We start from the raw sequence: 20,261 nt of genomic DNA, 5'->3' as shown, positions 1-20,261 counted from the left end.
TGCCAAACTCCAAAGGTGCCTATGCTTGCTTTTTACAGTTTCTTTGATCAATTTGAGTATACTTGAAATTTAACAGAAGTTCCATGTAAATGTAAATAAATTCATATTTTTTTAATAATCAGTATCTTAAATCTATATAGAAGATAAATGGAGCACAATATTTTTAAAGATAAATTCTGGCAAAGCTTGAGAATCTGTCACACCTACATGAAAAATGAACAAGGGCCTGAGAAGCATATAGACCTGCCCTGTACAGCATGACAGCCAACAGCCACCCCTGGCCATTGAGCACCTGAGATGTGGCCGATAGACTCTTGCTGAAATGATAACTGGGATACGTGGAGTTGAAGTTCACACTTTAGAATTAATTTTACTTGTTTCTCTTTACATTTTTAATGTGGCTACTGGAAATTTAAAATCCTGTGCCTTGTGTTATGTTAATGTTTTGGATGTTGCAGGTATAAGTAAATAAACATTTCCTCACTTTTAAAAACTTTAAAAATATTATAATTGGTATTTATAAAAAATGATAAGGAAAATGTAATTTTTTTAGCCGAAGAATATACACTTGTCACTCTCAATCTTAACTTGTCGATATCTCTTATTCCAGTGTCTCTTACTCCTCTTATTCCTTCCTGTTCTGATTATTTAATTCAGATTTTGATTAAATTTATCAAACTTTTCTCATAGACAGTGATGTTAGAACTTGAGTCAGAGCCAGGAGGAATCTGCAGGGAATGTGGGATCCTGGGTAGCTTTGCCTGGCTGCCACATCTGGAGAAAGGCTACTAGAGCCACTGTGTCTGCTGAGCCTAGCCTGTGCTGGCCTGTGTTATGGCTTCAGCTCTTGGCACCCAACGGTGTGAAGTGTCCTAAGAGAAGGGACCCAGGTACAGAGGGCCAGAGTCCATACCCTGGCTCAGCAGCACACTGAGATCTGGAGCCTCAGTGTCCACATTTGTAAGGAAGGAAACACTGAAGAAACCTGGCATAACAAGGAATTGGGATGTGGTTGCTGCTTCTCTTCCCTTTTATTCTAAACCCCATGCTCCCTCTGTCATATTTATCTCCTTTTGTGTTTCAGAATGGTATTCTTATTAGTCATACTATCTATCTATCTATTTATTTATTTATTTATTCTTTTACTTTGAGACAGGTCCTCGATAATTTGCCAAGGCTGACTTTGAACTTGCAATCCTGCTGTCTCAGCCTCCCAAATTGCTGGTATAATAAGTGTGCGCCATGGTGCCTGGCTCAGTTTATTTTGGGGAAGGTTGTACACACACTTCAGTAGCAGAAGGACAACCTTTTCAATAAATGATGTTGGGCAACTTTATATCCTTAAGCAGAATAAATAAATAAACAAATAAATAAAATTCCTTAACCTAAGACTCACACCTTACACCTCCAAATAAATCACAGAAATAAATATCAAATGAAAAACTGTAAAACTTTTTTGGGAAAAAAATGGTACAGCCCATGATTACTCCAAAGTTCTTAGGCATAGGCTAAGAATATGATAGTTACAAGGAAAAAAATCAATAAATTGGATCTTAGCACTTAAGAACTTGGGCTCTGTGGAAGACCCTGTTAATAGGATGAAAAGGCACTACAGAAGCCAGAGACCAGGAGATACTTTAACTCGCCATATACCAGGACAGGTGTTGTATGCAGAAGAAAGAACTCTCAAAACTCTGCATTTTGAAAAATCCAGTTAGAAAACAGGTAAAGGATATGAGCAGGAATTTCACCAAAGGGAGTAGACTGGTAGAAAATAAGTGCTTGGAAAAATAAATACTCAATATCTTAGCCATTAGACAAATGCAATATAAAAGCATCTGTTGGAATATCTAAAATTGAAAAGACTTACCTCACTAAGTATTGATGAGGATTAGAGAAACTAGATCACTCAGCATCTCCAGCAGGGATGTAAAAGATTATAGTCATTCTAGAAGATAATCTTGCAATTTCCTTTAACACTAAAAATGCACTTCTCACATAACCCAGCAATTGTGCTCCTGGGCATTTACCCCAGAGAAATGGAGCCTGTGTTCACAAGAAATAACCTGTATGTAAATGTTCCTAGCATTCCATTCATAGCCCCAAACTAGAAGCAGTCCAAATACCCTTCAGGGATGAAAGACAACCATCTATATCCATTCCATATACTACTTCCCAGCAACCAAAAGAAAATAATTGTTAACCCACACAACTTGAATAAGCCTCAAGGAAAATTTGGTAAGTGAAAAAAGCCAGTTCCAAAAGCTCACCTATAGCATATGCTTCCATTCCTAAAGCATTCTGAAACAACCAATGCAGTTTCTAGAGGTTAGGAATACTTGGTTAGCACGTCTGTGTTTGGGTCATGGTGTCCTTATAAGAAGCTGCACTGTGATAAAAATCACGTAGAAGACACACACTGGGATGTTTACAGCTGGTAAAATCTAAATAAACTCTGATTGTATCCGTGTAGATTTTCTAGTTTCATTGTGTACTATGGTTACACCAAGGGCCCCACATGGGGAGTAGTGGAGCGGGGGAACAGGACCTCCTTATGTGCTTATCATCAAGTTTCTTTAAATCTATAATTATTTCAAAATCATATTTAATATTTAAATATTTAAAACATTCAAAAGTCTCCATACTGTTTTCTGATTTCCTCATTTAACAGCTCTAGGTTATGAGGATCTCGTCCCATTATAATAAAACTAAGTAAGGTCATGAGAATTAATGCTTACACTGTGTCTGTAATATTAGAATTCCTTAATAATAAGGTTCTAAAGGTTCATTAATCACATAATGACCTATAATTTTAAGTTCATTTGATATATAGGACTAAAAAGATGGGAAAATTTTTTTTTACAGTGCTGGAGATTGAGCCCAGGTCCTCACACATGCTAGGCAAGGGTTTTATCACTGAGCTACACCCTCAACCCTATAAAAATCTTAACAAGTTGAAGAAATTGATTGCATGAGATCAATGCTAATAATTGTACCCGTATTACCTAGTAAAAGATGTTTTGTTTCCACTCTCAAAACAAGCATTGTCTGAGTAGCTTGTCTTTTTCTTTCTTCCTTTTTTTCTTTTTTTTTTTTCTTTTTCTTTTAAGCAGTGCTGGGAATTGAACCCAAGGCCTCATACATGCCAGGCATTCAACCACTGAGCTATACCCTCAGCCCCTGAATAGCTTTTGAACTTTTAAAATTCAAGTTTAGAACTGGACTTAGAAATATAATAAGACCAATGAAATCTAAGGATAAAACAGGCCTTTTTCCTTATCTATCCTGTTAAAAATGTTTCTTCCCTTTGGAAGTCTGACTACCAGTCTGATATTAAGAAACATGAGGCATGAACTGCCTGCCTCTGAAACGAAGGCTGAGGCAGATGGGTGCTCAGTGTGTTCCCCCAGGCTTTAGTAGACTCTCTTAGAAGCTGTGCTCAACTATGCCTTTCTCATAGTGTAGGTGTCCACTGAGTCTCTCAGTTAATTCTGGATGTTTCATAGGAACTATGGAAGGAATATATATGAGGACGATGTTATCCCTGGCCTAAAAGGACTTGTAGTCCAGTGGTGGATCACATTTCTTTATGATCAGTGCAGTGCAAATGTGTAAATTGGTTGTATGAAGATTAGGACACAGCTGGATCAAGTCTGAAAAGATTTCCACAGAGGAAGACCAGATGTTTGGGGATAGGAGGATCTTCTTCAAGGGGTGGTGCTGACCAGGGGAGGCCCAAGGCAGGTACAGTGACCAATGTGGGTTGACCTGGTAGGGATTATAATTCCTGAACCCCAGTCCAGGACCCAAGACTGACAAGTATGAGGTTGTATAATGGGAGAAGGCAGGATTCAGACTTGACCCCAGGGCTGCCCTAGGTACAGGAGTGTAAATAGTTTGCCACACAGTTCATATCCACTGACTTTCTTAATGCCATGATAGGAATATTGCCACTTCTGTCAATTTTGAAATCTTGTTGTACCTTTCCACATTTTAAAACTACATTTTACAAATAAATTTGTATTGCAGATTCTTATTCTTTTAATGTCAGATAGAAAGTCACATTGACACGAGTAGTTATTTTAGAGACTGTGGTGTTCACTAACAGAGTCAGCCTGCTTAACCCAAGCAGTGTCATTTTGGCAAATGATAAATAGGTGACAACATGTGTGTGCTACTGTACGTGTCATTCTGACTTAAACATAGGTACAGTTGTGCTACGGTACAGTTTATTCAGACATTAGAAGCTACCTTGATGACTACAGAAACACAGAGAGACTTGTTAGGTATGAGAGAAAACTGTAACCTTATTTTCTTAAACTTCAGTCTTTTAAAAATTTTATGTACTTGTGTATTGGTAATTATCCTCACAGAAATGGATGCATTATTCTAAGTTTTAAGAAGCAGGTTAGCTAATCTTGGGGCAGAAATTTCCACATAAAGTAACCATTGCACCATAGTAGAGATGTACTTATTTGGTCTCTGCCAATTTATTTCTCCAGTTTTCCATTCTGAGCAGAAACTTAGAGTGAAAAATGTACCTGACCTTCATTTCTAGCCCAGGTCGGCAGGGGTGCCCCTCCCTTCCAGGCTCCCTTTTACTCCTTTCCCTAGGCTGTGTTCCAGGTCCTCCTCCTCACCATCCCATAAGGCATGTGTCTTCTCTGTTCTGGTCACTGCTTTACAGCTCCTGTGACCATTTGCAGGCCATGTTGCCTTTCCTGTATGTCTGTCTTCTGGCCGTCCTTGACCATGTGGCTGCCATGTCTGCTGGTAGTCTGAAGAGCAATAAAATAAGCCAGTCTCCCCAGAACACCAGTCACACCTGATATGGTCCCACATCAAGAGAGGCTAGCCAAGAAGGGATGCCAGTGAGCCCTCTGGACAAGCACACCATCTGGATTTTCATGTAGATTGTATCCTCGTTAGTTCAACTAATTGTGATTGTACAAATTCTATAGTGTTACTACTGTATGTGCGTACATATATTTTAATGGTGGTTTGTGGTGCAATACTGAAAACATTAAAGAAGAGGAGTTTGATTATTATTCTTTTTTAATATTTATTCTTAAGTTTTAGATGGCCACAGTATCCTTATTTTACATTTATGATGTATGTGGTGCTGAGGCTCGAACCCAGTGCCTCATGCATGCTAGGCGAGCACTCCACCACTGAGCCACAACCCCAGCCCCTGATGATTATTCTGACCAACAGTATGCTCCACATATTTCTCAACAAATTGTATAAAATTAGCAATTCAATCTAAGAACTTCAAAGATATATTTTTATTAAACTTTTATTAAAGAGATAGAATAATGACTGATCATTGCTATGATGGATTCTGGTCTCATTTTGGGGGTGGGGAAACAGGATACAATTATAATCATTAAAACATATTTATTAACTAATAAATGTTACCCAGAAGTTTATCAGCTTTAGCTACTTTATCCTTCTTGCCCTTTTCTCCCCTATCACCTTTCTTTATAATTTGTATAGAATGCACACTAGTCATTCTTTTAGAAATGCTACCAGCCAGCGCATTATAAGAAAAAAAAATTATCCTGCTAGCACATTTAAGCTTACTTTTCTGAATCACATTGCCAAGAAAATAGTATGGTTTCAGTAAAACCCAGACCATTATACAGATATTATATGATTCATTTGTGAGTACTTAAGAAGTTGTCTGCATTGCCATTTGGTATAATTTTAAGGTCTAAGAAACAACTACTGAATTCTTTCATGCATCATTTAGCAATACAACCCCTTTCTCATTTATTTTTTGGAATCACTACTGAATTTAAGTTTAACCTTTTGGTTAGGTCTCATTATCCTCCCAGAAAAGATAGTGTTGGCTTCCAACTGTTCATTTTCTAAAAGAAAACCAGTTTTTGGAGAGATATTTTATGCTTCAGGGTTACTTATTTATAAATTTTGAATTTTCTTTACAGAGATAGAGACATTAAATAAAACTTTGACAGCGTCACAGAGAACTAAGGTATGCCTTGAAGAGGAAATGAAAAATCTCAAATTGTTGTCAGATACAGCCATCTTGAGGTCCCAGCAGATTCATATGTCCAAGCAGCAGGAAGAAAACTTACAAGTCAGATGCCATGATTTGCAGAAAGAAGTACTAGGTAAAGAGCATTTTTTTTCCTGTTGTTAGCAATTAACCATAACGAGGAATTTTCTAGAAATTTTTTTCTTATAATCACAACAAAACCTTGCTTTAATCAATTTATCCTGCAAATATACTTATCTGTAACTATAAGGGTAACCATGTCTGGGATTCCGGCTTCCTCGCATCCCTTCAGCCGTGTCATTGAGAGTGGTAAGACTTATGGGTGTGTACCGAAGACGTTGTAAGCCCAGAGAGGAAGGGGACCTGGCCCCAACATAGTCTTCAAAGGCACACCCCCAAAGAACCCACTTTCTCCAGAGTGCCATCAGCTGGGGACCAAGCCTTCGGCACATAAGCTTTAGGGGGACATGTAAACTCCAGACTGTAACACCTGGTCAGGTATATTATAGGATGCCCCTCTGTTAGAATTATTTGAGTTTTTTCCTCATGATCACACTGGAGTCATTAGCTTGGGGAAGGAAAAGTGCTGTTGTCACTATGGCATTAATCTTTTCACAAGTAAGTATCATCAACGTAATGTCAACTTTCATGACCTGGCCGCATGACTGTGATTTCCTTTCTCTTTCTCTACCCTGTATTCTCTGGAAGGAGTTCTCTATGTACACTAAGACTTGAACTGGAAGTCTGCCCCTCACCTTCAGGGAAGCAGTCAGAATGCTGTACTTGGAAATCTTCTGCGTGGAAGATTTATCTTTTCTCCACATTTTTAATGTGTCATTTACATGTGGATTTTACAAATGGATTTTAATTTTTTAAATTTTTTATTTGGGGGTACCAGGGATTAAACTCAGGGGCACTCAACCACTGATCCACATCCCCAACCCTTTTTTGTATTTTATTTAGAGACAGGGTCTCACTGAGTTGCCTAGTGCCTTGCTTTTGTTGAGGCTGGCTTTGAACTAGCAATCCTTCTGTCTCAGCCTCCTGAACCACTGGGATTAGAGGCATGTGCCACTGTACCCAGCTCATGAACTTTTATTTTATACCTTGATTATAAACCAGTATTGCTTTGCTTACTTTTCTCCTCACATTTTCTGGCTTTGGCCACTTGGGTTCTTTCGGTCAGCTCCTGTATCCTGTTGATACATTCCAGACACTTTGGGCTATTGTTTGTAACCATTATGTCTGTGGCAGCAGGAGGAAACCTCATCTCAGAATCAGTGACTTCTCTAAAGAGCTCTAATTCCTGTTATTGGATAATGGCATTCTTGCTGAGCACCCCTCTTCCCTATCTAGAATTAATCTAATCCTTCCATGCTCTCCCTCCCTACCCCACTATGAGTCACCCCGCTTATATCAGAGAAAACATTCAGCATTTGTTTTTTGAGGATTGGCTGACTTCACTTAGCATTATCTTCTCCAATGCCATTCATTTACCTGCAAATGCCATGATTTTGTTCTCTTTTAATGCTGAGTAATATTCCATTGTATTATATATGCCACATTTTTTTCATCCATTAATCCACTGAAGGACATCTAGGTTGGCTCCACAGTTTAGCTATTGTGAATTGTGCTGCTATAAATATTGACATGGCTGTGTCCCTGTAGAATGCTGTTTTTAAGTCCTTTGGGTATAGTCCAAGAAGAGGAATAGCTGGGTCAAATGGTAGTTCCATTCCCAGATTTCCAAGGAATCTCCGTACTACTTTCCAAATTGGCTGTACCAATTTGCAGTCCCACCAGCAATGTGTAAGTACATTTTTCCCCACATCCTCGCCAACACTTGTTGTTTGTCTTCATAATAGTTGCCATTCTGACTGGAGTGAGATGATATCTTAGAGTAGTTTTGATTTGCACTTCTCTGATTACTAGAGATGATGAGCATTTTTTCATATATTTGTTGATTGATTTTATATCGTCTTCTGAGAAGTGTCTGTTCAGGTCCTTGGCCCATTTATTGATTGGGTTATCTGTTTTTTTGTTTGTTTGTTTGTTTGTTTTGGTGCTTAGCTTCTTGAGTTCTTTATATACCCTAGAGATTAGTGCTCTATCTGATGTGTGAGGGGTAAAAATTTGCTCCCAGGATGTAGGCTTTCTATTCACCTAACAGTTTGTTTCTTTGCTGAGAAAAAACTTTTTAGTTTGAATCCATCTTATTTATTGATTCTTGTTTTTAATTCTTGTGCCATAGGAGTCTTATTAAGGAAGTTGAGGCTTAATCCCACATGATGAAGATTAGGGCCTACTTTTTCTTCTATTAGACGCAGAGTCTCTGATTTAATTCCTAGGTCCTTGATCCATTTTGAGTTAAGTTTTGTGCATGGTGAGAGACGGTGGTTCAATGTTATTTTGTTGCATATGGATTTCCAGTTTCCCCAGCACCATTTGTTGAAGATGCTATCTTTTCTCCAGTGCATGTTTTTGGCACCTTTGTCTAATATAAGAAAATTGTAATTTTGTGGGTTAGTCTCTGTGTCCTCTATTCTGTACCATTGGTCTACCGGCCTGTTTTGATGCCAATACCATGCTGGTTTTGAAAACTATTTTAAGTTGCTTAACTATATCACCTATTTATAAAATTAAATAAATTTATAAATAAGACTCTGAAAAGGTCATGCTATTTATTTTAGATAATAAAAGGACAAATTAGGGTAGATTTGCTGAAATATACATCCTACTTCTTAAAAATAGTTTTCTGAAAAACACTGAGAGTAGAAAAAGAGAGCAAGGTGAACTACCCTGAGAGGACTATGAATAGTGGAGATTTTTAGTCTTGGGTTTGACTTGGTTTGGTATAAAACTTTGTAAGTGAATGATACATGAAGTTACATCTCAGTTTCCTTTGGTAACAAAGCCATTAATATAAAATAAAATGTTTTTAAAAATAGTTTTATCAAAGTGCACATCCTGTCCCCAAATCAATGCATATTGTTCTTGTCTCTCTTCTATTAATGAGCAGTGTTCTTGAATATTTTAGTTTCCTAGAAAAACACACCAGAGCACAGTGTATCTTATACTGCACCAACAGAGAGTTTAGGTTCAGTAGTAACCTTTTCATGTTTGACAAAATAAGTGATAGTATATGGGATTCGTGGCATAATGGGTAATGATAAGAGAAGAAAGGAGGACACTTTCCCTTCTGGGGACTCCACCCCAGCCCCTCTGTGCCAGACATTTGACTAGCACTAAGCACTTGACCAAGAATCAGCACTGCCCATTCTCTCATCTGATTGTCACATTAGTCTATGTGAGGACTTTTATAGTCCCTTTTAGGTAGAGAAACAGTCCATGGTGACACAGCTGAGACTGAGACCCAAGCTGTGTCAGGTCAGAGCCTGTGGTGGCTCATGGACTATTCAGTGAATTCCAAAAAGACACCTGAGAATACTGAACTCCTTTTCCTTAATAATAAAAAATTAACAAATGAGTTTTTCTCTCCTTATAGAAATAAACCATTGACTAGGCAAGTCTTCTAAGAATTTAAGCTGTTTTTCAAAATTACATGACCACAAGAACATCAGTGGCTTGTAGGGAAGGGAAGAGAAGGGAGAAGGGTTAGGCAAGACAAGAGGACCTATTAAAAATGCACATACTTGCACATCTGCCAGGCATACTGAGTTAGAAACGTCAAGATTCTAATACTCTTTATTTTTAGTAAGTGCTCCAGGTACAATTTATGACTAGAAAAGTTTGGCACAAGCTTAAAAAAAAATAGTAAGAAATACAGAAAAAAAAATGTTCCTATTGTAGCCCACTTGGGTTTAATATTAAGGCCACAACTCTGACATGACCCCAAAGCCCCGTAGGATGTGAGCAACACTGCCATGCTCCTGAGACCCACCCAGGATGTGCACAACTACCCCACTCCTTCAGCCACCCTGCAACCACTTAGATGTTTCCTTGCAGTCCCAAGGCGCCCCTTCTCACCCATGGAGCCAGGCCAAGTGGGCCAGTATGCCTTTGCAGACGGGCAGGCCACTGTACACAGTGCTGGCAGCCCACATGGCAAATGCTGTCCTTTTTGGCTGTATCCGCTGCACTCCTTTTACTCCCATCTGGCCAGTCTGGGACCTCTGTCCTGTGCACAGCCCTGCTGTGCTGCAGCATAGGTTCCATTGGAGCCTCGCTGGGATGATTTTATTGCGTCTATGTGATTTTTCTCTCCAGTGGAGTAGACTGAGCTGTTGGTTCCAAGGGCTGCTAGCCCTGAGAATACCTATCAGCTGAAGAGCTGCTAGAGAGCTCTGAGAACTGTGCAGAGCTGCCAGTTTAACCAGAACTGTAGAAAGCTGGGGAGAGCTGTTAACAACAGTGATGAAAGCTGCTGACACTCAGAGGGCAGGGTCACACTAAGAGCTGAGAGCTGCTGGTGATCAGAGCTCAGAGCTGCTAGCACTAAGGGAGCTGCCTTTTTTTCAACTTCTATTGAAATTGTACAAAAAAAAAAAAAGTCCTCAACTGAATGTACCAGATCAAGGGAATTTATTGAATGAATATGTAGGTGTTCAGCATGTGTGAAGGTGGTTAGGGAGGCTGCCAACTTCAAAACCAGAATCATGCCATGAGACTTGTCTGGTGAGGGCACAGCTGCCCTGTACTTAAGACCCTGTACCCCAACCTGCTCCTGACAACTGCTTAGCCTGAAATGACTGCTCCCCTGCTTTGGATCTTGGCATCAACTATTATCAGAGCAGCTCTTGAGAAAAATACTTGAAAAACAGTCTGGAAAGGAAGAACTGTTTGGCCACCTAACCCCAGCATATTTAGACTGTTATCAGAGGGATGTGTTGCTGCTATAAAAATGGCATATATATCTTTAGAACAGAGCAGCAAATCCAAAGTAGAATCAGATTTTAACATTAGGGTCATTAACCATGGGAAAAAGCAAAATTATGTCAAAAGTTTTGTAGACATAAATAAGCCAAATACACCAAACAAAGTTAATGAAAACTGTCACACAAAAAGATACAGAATATCTTAATGGTTGGGATGGAGCAGCATGTTAAACACTATGAAGAGAAAATTTTTGCCTATTAAAAAAAAGTGGAGGGGCTGGGATTGTGGCTCAGTGGTAGAGCGCTCTCCTAGCACATGCAGGGCCCTGGGTTCGATCCTCAGCACCACATAAAATTAAATAAATAAAATATATTGTGTTCAACTACAACTAAAAAATAAATATTTTTTTAAAAAGTGGAAGCTGAGTTCAAAACCTACCCCAAACCTAAAAATAGCATACCAAAAAACCCATTTGTATTATATATGAAATGCAGAGGTTAAAACCACTCCATATAAAATATTTATTTAACTGTAACAGGAAATTGCAAATGCCTAACCAAGCATATGGTTGAAAAATAGAAATAGACCATTAACACAGGAAATGCACATGATAAACAAACACAAAAAGTTCAGTTTCTAATGACTAGTAATGTATGAGTGTACCTTTCCCCTCACGTCCTCTCCAACAATTATTATTGCTTATATTCTTAATAACTGCCATTTTGACTGGGGTGAGATGAAATCCTAACACTAGTTTTCGTTTGCATTTCTCTAATTACTAAAGATGTTCAACACTTTTTCATATATTTGTTCATTGCTTGTATATCATCTTCTGAGAAATCTCTGTTCAGTTCCTTAGCCCATTTGTTGATTGGGTTGTTAGGTTTTGTGGTATTAAGTCTTTTGAATTCTTTATATATACTGGAGATTAGTGCTCTATCTGATGTGCGTGTGGTAAAAATTTGCTCCCATACTATGGGCTCTCTCTTCATTTCACTTATTGTGTCCTTTGCTGAGAAGAAGCTTTTTAGTTTGAATCCATTCAATTTATTGATTATTGATTTTATTTTTTGTGCTTTAGGAGTCTTATTAAGGAAGTCAAGGCCTAACCCAACATGATGAAAATTTGGGTGTAGATTTTCTTTTATTAGGTACAGGGTCTCTGGTCTAATTCCTAGGTCCTTGATCCACTTTGAGTTGAGTTTTGTTAATGGTGAGAGACAGAGATTTAATTTAATTTTGCTGCATATGTATTTCTAGTTTTCCAAGCACAATTTTTTGACAAGGCTATCCTTTCTCCAGTGTATGTTTTTGGCACCTTAGTCTAATATGAGATAACTGTATTCATGTGGGTTGATCTCTATTTCTTATATTCTGTACCATTGGTTTACAAGTCTATTTTGGTGCCAATACCATGCCGTTTTGTTATAATTGCTTTGTAGTATAGTTTAAGGTCTGGTATTGTGATACCTCTTGCTTCATCTTTTTTGCTAAGTATTGCTTTGGCTATTTGGGGTTTTTTATTTTTCCAAATGAATTTCATAATTGTTTTTTCTAGTTTCTAGTTCTATGTCATTGGGATTTTAATAGGATTTGCATTAAATCTGTATAACAGTGTTGGTAAAATGGCCATTGACAATATTAACTCTGCCTATCCAAGAGCATGGAGATCCTTCCATCTTCTAAGGTCTTCTTCAGTTCTCTTCTTTAGAGTTGTGCAGTTTTCATTGTAGAGGTCTTTCACCTCTTGTTAAATTGATTCCCAAGTATTTTATTTTATTTTTTTTTTGAGGCTATTGTAAATGGGGTAGTTTTCCTAATTTCTCTTTCAGTGGATTCATCAATTATGTATAGAAATACTTTTGATTCATGGGTAGATTTTATATCCGGCTACTTTGCTGAATTCATTTATTAGTTCTAGAAGTTTTCCTGTGGAATTTTTTGGATCTTTTAAATATAGAATCATGTTGCTGGCAAATAGTGGTAGTTTGAGTTCTTCTTTTCATGTGTATTCCTTTAATTTCTTTTGTCTGTCTGATTGTCTGGCTAGAATTTCAGGGACTGTGTTGAATAGAAGTGGTGAAAGAGGGCATCCCTGTCTTGTTCCAGTTTTTAAAAGGAATGCTTCTAATTTTTCTCCATTTAGAATGATGTTGGTCTTGGTCTTAGCATAGATGGCTTTTACAATGTTGAGGTATGGTCCCACTATTCCTAGTTTTTCTAGTGTTTTGAACATGCAAAGGTGCTGTATTTCATCAAATGCTTTTTGGGTATCTATTGAAATAATCATATGATTCTTATCTTTAAGTCTATTGATGTGATGTATTACATTTATTAATTTCTGTATGTTGAACCAACCTTTACATCCCTGGGAGGAACCCCACTTGATCGTGGTACACTATCTTTTTAATATGTTTTTGAATGAGATTGGCTAGGATTTTATTTAGCATTTTTGCATTTATGTTCATCAGGGATACAGGTCTTTAAGTTTTCTTTCCTTGGTGTGTCTTTGTCTGGTTTTGGGATCAGGGTGATATTGGCCTCATAGAATGAGTTTGGAAGGGTTCCCTCCTTTTCTATTTCATGGTATACTTTGAGGAGCTATTAGTATTAGTTCTTCTTGGAAGATCTTGTAGAAGTTGGCTGAGAATCTGGTCCCGGGCTTTTCTTGGTTGGTAGGCTTTTGACTACATCTTCTATTTCCGTGCTTGAAGTTGATCTGTTTAAATAGTGTATGTCTTCCTGATTCAGTTTGGTAAAATCATATGTTTTTAGAAATTTGTCATTGTCATTGAGATTTTCTATTTTATTGGAGTATAAATTTTCAAAATAGTTTCTAATTATCTTCTGTATTTCAGTAGTGTCCATTGTGATATTTCCTTTTCCATCATGAATTTTAGTAATTTGAGTTTTCTTTCTCCTTCTCTTTGTTAGTGTGGCTAAGGGTTTATCAATTTTATTAATTTTCTCAAAGAACCAACTTTTCATTTTCTCAATTTTTTGAATTTCAGCTCTGATTTTAATTATCCTAAAATTAGAATTATTCTAAATATAGAATCATGTTGCCAGCAAATAGTCGTAGTTTGAGTTCTTCTTTTCATGTGTATTCCTTTAATTTCCTGTCTTCTACTACTTTTGATGTTGATTTGTTTTTCTTTTTTTTAGGGTTTTGAGATGTAATGTTAGGTCATTTATTTGTTGGCTTTTTCTTCTTTTAATGAATGAGCTCAATGAAATAAATTTCTCTCTTAAAGCTGTCTTCATAGTGTCCCAGAGATTTTGATATGTTGTATCAGTGTTCTTATTTGTTTACCTCTAAGAGTTTTTTTTATCTTCTCCCTGATGTCTTCTGCTATCCATTGCTCATTCAATAACATATTATTTAGTCTTCAGGTGTTGGAGTAGCTTCTACTTTTTATTTTATTGTTGATTTCTAGTTTTATTCCATTATGATCTAATAGAATACAGGATAGTACCTCTATTTTTTTTGTATTTCCCGAGAGTTGCATTGTGGCATAGTATAAGGTCTATCTTAGAGAAAGATTCATATGCTGCTGAGAAGAAGTTATATTCACTCCATGATGGATAAAAACTCTATTTGTTAAGTCTAAATCATTAATTGTATTGGGCTGGGGTTGTGGCTCAGTGGTAAAGCATTCACCTCATACAAGCAAGATCATGGGTTCAATCTTCAGCACCACATTAAAAAAATAAGTGAAATAAAGTATTGTGTCCAACTACAACTAAAAAATAAATATTAAAAAAATAACTGATTGTATTATTGAGTTCTGTAGTTTCTTTCAAAGCTTGTTATACATTGTTCTAGTATCTCCTAGCTTTGATGGTATGGGTTGAGAAATCTGCTGAGATCCTAATTGGTTTCCCCCATATGTAATCTGATTCCTTTCTCTTGTGGCTTTTAAAATTCTATCCTTATTCTGTATGCTAGGCATTTTCATTATAATGTGCCTTGGTGTGGATCTGTTGTAATTTTGTACATTTGGTATCGTGTAAGCCTCCTATATTTGATTTTCCAATTTATTCTTCATTTTTGGGAAATTTTCTGATATTATTTCATCAAAGAGATTGTTCATTCTTTTGGTTTGTATCTCTGTACCTTCTGCTATCCTGATAATTCTTATATTTGGTCTTTTCAGGTTTCCCATAATTCTTGGAGGTTCTTTTTATAGTTTCTCACCATCTTCACTGTGTGGTTATCTTCACTGGGTGGTCAACTTTATTTTCAAGATTATATATTTTGTCTTCATTGCCTGAGGTTCTATTTTCCAAGTGATCTGGTCTGTTGTTGATACTTTCTATTGAATTTTTTACTTGGTTGATTGTTTCCTTCATTTCAAGGATTTCTGGTTTGCTTTTTTTTTTTTTTTTGAGTCTTTCTTGAAGTAATCTTTTGCTACCTGTATTTTCTCTCTTATATCTTTGTTGGAGCATTCAATTGTGGCCTGTATTTGCTCTCTTAATTCTTTATTTGCTTTGCATATCACTTTATTTTTTTAAAAAAAATTTAAGTTGTTAATAGGCCTTTATTTATTTATTTTTTATTTGCTTATATGTGGTGCAGAGAATCAAACCCAGTGCCTCACATGTGCCAGGCAAGTGTAATACCGCTGAGCCCCAGCTCCAGCCCCTGCATATCATGTTCATATACATTCCGAACTCCATCTCTGACATTTTATCTACTGTGCTGTCAGTGGAATCTATTATTGTATCAGCTTGGTTTGTTTGGGGCATTTTCTTCCCTTTTTTCTTCATTGTGTCTGTGTGTCTCTCTAGCAGAGTGGATTTCAGGTATTACAGTTTCTATCTTATACTCTTGTAGTGTCCCTGCAGGTTACCAATACCTTGCCTGCAGGAACCTGGATGATGGTCTTTTAGGTCCTAGATGGAAGCCTGTGGGGAAAGCCATCCCACGCTGGTAGATGGGGCGCAGCTCCTTCTGCACTTGTGTGTGCGGAGTTGCTCTGCTCCTACCACGTGGGTTCTGCCGGTGGGCTGGCCAGAGTCACAGTCATTTGCTGCCAACAAATAAACTTTCTTTAAAAAAATTACCCAAACTATACATCTTTCAAGATCTAGCTCATGTTCTACTTCCTATAGTAAAAACAAAAACATAGCAGCACTAATTAACCACACTTTGATACTCATCAAGGCCTCACTTTCATTAAGTACAGTGCATGTTCGAGTTCGAAGTGCAGGTGGAGGCTCTGATCTCTTCGGTCTTATTTCGAGGCTGGGCAGCTGAGAGATGTAAGGGACTGTTCTCAAGGGTAGTATCATTCCAGAGTAAAGAGTCATATTACTTCAATACTGAGTTAGAGGTTCGTTTGTGCTGCTGTTATTGAATAGGTTCTCTCCACAGGTAACACACTACAGAAACAAAGGAAAAATTTAAAAGTCCTTTACATTTCTCTTCGTGGAAGCCATTTTTGAATTGGTAAGTCAGAGTGGACAGGCCTGCTAGAGCTACTCTCAGGAGCGACCAATAGTACTCCCGATGTTTCTTTCCCAAGGGCACCAGGTTGTTTGAATCCATAGAATCTTACTCATTCCCATGCCAGGGTCTCAGTGTGAAAGTTGCCAAAATATCTTTTTAAAAGTTCATAAACAAATCTCTTGCTTTATCCACAAATACCTTTCTGGTGAACTGACTGGATTGTACCAACATATTATTTCTTTCCAATTCATTTTTCAGAAGTGGTGACAGTGGTTTAGGAAGGTATTATAGCTTCAATTTCAAATGTCCCCCAGAGGCCTCTGTGCTGAAGGCTTGGTCTCCTGCCCATGGTGCTGTTGGGAGGTGGTGGACTTTTAAGGGGTGGAGCCTAGTAGGTGAAAGTTGGGGTATTGGGACATGCCTTTGAGGCCCTTGCCCCTCTGTCTCTTGGCTTCCCCTGCCTCATGCTCCTGCCATGATATACTGTGCTGTCATAGACCCTGAGCAAGAGGACCAGGTGACCTTGGACTGAATCCTCTGAAACCATAAACCACAATAAATCATTCCTTCATTTAAGTTCATTATCCTAGGTTATATCATCGCAGTAATGAAGAGCTAACACAGAAGGCTGTGGAACCACAGGTTCAGGAAGGACAGCAGAGTTACCATCTCAGTTTTTGTCTGTCAAGTGTTGTCTATCAAATTAGGTGCGCTTCCCTCTTAGGATCCCTTGGAGACTCTCCCAGGTTCCCTGCCTGCCCCTTTGCTCCCCTCCTCTCCACCCTCTGTTTTCTGCTGGTTGTGATCTGACATAGCATTTGCCCACCATCCATGAACCTGTTCACTGCCTCTCACCGCAGCTCGACTCTTCCCACTGTCCTCCCTGGCTGACGCTGGCCTGAAATTCCTTTCACTTTTTCAGTAACTGTTTTCTGGGCATCTTCTGCATGCCAGCCACAGGCCTTGTCTTCCCTTGGCTTGCAGGTGTGCAGAGTCTTGGCTCTTATAGGGTCCTCATGGGGCTCCCAGCCTTCTGGTGTTACACTAGGTCTATATGCAGATGCTGTTAACCTTAGCAGTTCTCATCAGGGGCTTACGTCCTCTGTACTGAGAATACTCAGTGAATTTCTCCAGCTCCAAGGACATTGCTATTCAAATTATTTTGTCCAGTTATACTTTCTCTACCATATGATGGCATTTGCTTCACAATTTTCATGAACTTAAATGTCTTACTTCTTAATCTGCTTTCTTTTTAAAGCATGCCAAATTTTTCTGTTACTAGCTGAGTATGGTATTTAAGATTTTTATTATTATGATATTGTCATTTATGCCTTTTCTAATTTATTTATGTCTTTTTCAGAAATCATGTTACCCTTTGAGAAAAGGAAAATCCAATGTGTTACAGTGAATATCTTCTCCCCAGATATATCACTGGAGTAATATAATGGGCATGACATTTTAGGTTCTTTGGGCAAATCAAAATAAGAGTAGACTGTTATACAGTTGTCTCTTTTTGTGTCTTGTTTTGAAGAAATAAAATTTGTTTAAAGAATACAATACAAAGTACTTAAAATTCACTTTTAACATGGATTCTATATATGGTTATTATAATTAAAAATCTTAAAAACGATTCTAGCTGGGCACAGTGTTGCATGCCTGTAATCCCTGCATCTCTGGTGGCTGAGGCAGGAGGATTGCAAGTTCAAAGCCAGCCTCAGCAATTTAGCATGGCCCTAAGCAATAAGGGAGACACTTTCTCAAAATAAAAAACAACAACAACTAAAATGGGCTGGGGATGTGGTTCAGTGGTTAAGTGCCCATGGGTTCAATCCATGGTACAAAAAAAAAAGAAAGAAAAGGAAACTAAATGTTTGCATGTTTATACTTCTTTCTATAAACCATTTGCTAGTTCCACAGGTTTAGAACCAATTTTGCCTGTTAGGTATCACAGTCAACTTCCTTTCTGGACTAGTTCACTTGAATTTCCTTTACGGCCTGTTCTTCACACTCCTGCTTGTTCCTTATTCTCTCAAGAAGTGACTCATCATGTTATACTCTTTTTGACTACTATGAAATGTCACATTCTTTTGACTAACATGAACTATATTTCATTACACTCTAAACTTTTAAACTTGTACTGAGTATTATATCATTATTGTGTTTCCTTACAAATATTTAAAAGGTGTTCTTCATTTTATATTTCTATATCTCTTATTTGAGAATAATCTTTCTCCATCTTGAGCTATGAGCGTTCTCTCTACTGTGTCTTACAGCCACCCCTCCCCCAATCCCTTACAAATGTGATATTAGTTGAAAGCATTCTAGGCTGACAGGAGACACTGACCCGCAACACATTAGCCAGGTGACTGACACACTGTCTGTCCCCAGGGACTGTATCCACACCCAGGCAGCAGTGGGCTGGGCTCAGACCTGCAGACCCTTTCAGCTCCCATCTGCTATGACCGACTTCTAATTCTGATGCCATTTGTTTGTTTCCAAAGTTGAATATATATTCACAGTTTCACGTTTTGTTACTGTTTTTGAAAACACCATCAAAAAATTTCAACTTTATTTTTATTTATTCATTTGTTTGTTGGGTACTGGGGATTGAACTCAGGAGTACTTAACCATTGAACCACATCCCTAGCCCTTTTTTATATTTTACTTAGAGACAAGGTCTTGCCGAGTTACTTAGAGACAGGGTCTTTACTCGATAAAATGCTGAGGCTGGCTTTGAACTTGTGATCCTCCTGCCTCAGCCTCCCAAGCCTCTGAGATTATAGGCATATGCCACCATGCCCGGCCAATTTCAATTTCAATTCAATACATAACCTTTATGGTTATTACTTTTCTTTTCATTAAAAACAATTGAGGCTCAAAATTAAAATGCATGTGTTAATTCTGGCTCATATAGTTTAATAGTGGTATAAGAGTAAATTAATGCGCTGGCTACAGTGGCATACACCTTTAATCCTCCCAGTGGCTCGGGAGGCTAAGGCAAGAGGATCACAAGTTCAAAGCCAGCCTCAGCAATGGTGAAGCATTAAGCAACTCAGTGAGACCCTGTCTCTAAATAAAATACAAAATAGGTCTGGGAATGTGGCTCAGAGGTTGAAAAAGAGTAAATTATGCACTGTCAATAGCAGCCCAGTCCTTAATGACAAAATTTAATTTTTTTATAGAAAAGTAAACATGTAAAATAAAAATTGGAAGACTAAATTATTAGCTCCCTTTTTAAAGATTTGCCTAAGTTTTATAATTTGATGTTTGGCTCATGCTAATATTACTTCCAGAATGCACAATTCATCTCAATTGATAATATTCCTCTCAGAGGTCACTGTGACCTACAAATCAGTGCACTTAAGTGATTTTCCTTCCACCTGGTGGAATGATGTGTCCTTTGCTTTTTGTCAGCAGTCACAAATATTGGAAGACAGAGTTCAGATAAATCATTCCAGCACTAATATCTTTCCCTAAATCTATTTCATCAACTTTCAAATTTATCCCAAGTGAAAAAACTTTTTCTTTCAATAAGCTATTAAGTATAATGAAATTATTTTGCATGTAATATTTTAACATCCTAATTTTTCAAACACAGAATTATCAAGATATAATTTACATAAAATTTACCCCTTTTAACTGTATAGTTTAATGGTGTTTAGGAGATTGACAAGGTGTGTGACCATTGCCACAATCAAATTTTTGAGCATTTCTTTCACCCTTGGGAGAAGCCTCACATCTGTGAAGAGTCTCTCCGGGGGTCACAGTTGCTCCTCTCCTCTTGGCCTCTGGAGGTGGCTGCCCTGGGGTTTCACACCCGTGGAACATGCAGTATGTGGTCCTGTGCATGCTGCCTGGTGTGTGCAGGTCTCCTCTGTGCTGTAACACGTGTAGGTAGCGTGTCCCTTAATTAGTAGCTTCACTAATGAAGTAGAGAAAAGTTAAAATTAA

At 37.9% G+C, this 20,261-nt stretch overlaps 1 protein-coding gene across 8 annotated transcripts in view; it reads left to right on the top strand.

The window, feature by feature from the left end:
• The window catches only part of Lekr1 (leucine, glutamate and lysine rich 1), a 161,368-nt gene that overhangs the window by 61,305 nt on the left and 79,802 nt on the right, over window positions 1–20,261 (top strand). For all 8 annotated transcript variants that reach the window (XM_040269953.2, XM_078043516.1, XM_040269951.2 and 5 more), the window contains one exon: window positions 5,949–6,134. In XM_040269953.2, coding sequence (XP_040125887.2) covers window positions 5,949–6,134 — 186 coding nt within the window. The remainder of the gene's footprint in view (window positions 1–5,948; window positions 6,135–20,261) is intronic.

Source organism: Ictidomys tridecemlineatus, chromosome 3 (genome assembly GCF_052094955.1).
Source record: "Ictidomys tridecemlineatus isolate mIctTri1 chromosome 3, mIctTri1.hap1, whole genome shotgun sequence".
Classification (NCBI taxonomy): domain Eukaryota; kingdom Metazoa; phylum Chordata; class Mammalia; order Rodentia; family Sciuridae; genus Ictidomys; species Ictidomys tridecemlineatus.
This window is presented reverse-complemented; position numbering and strand designations above follow the sequence as displayed.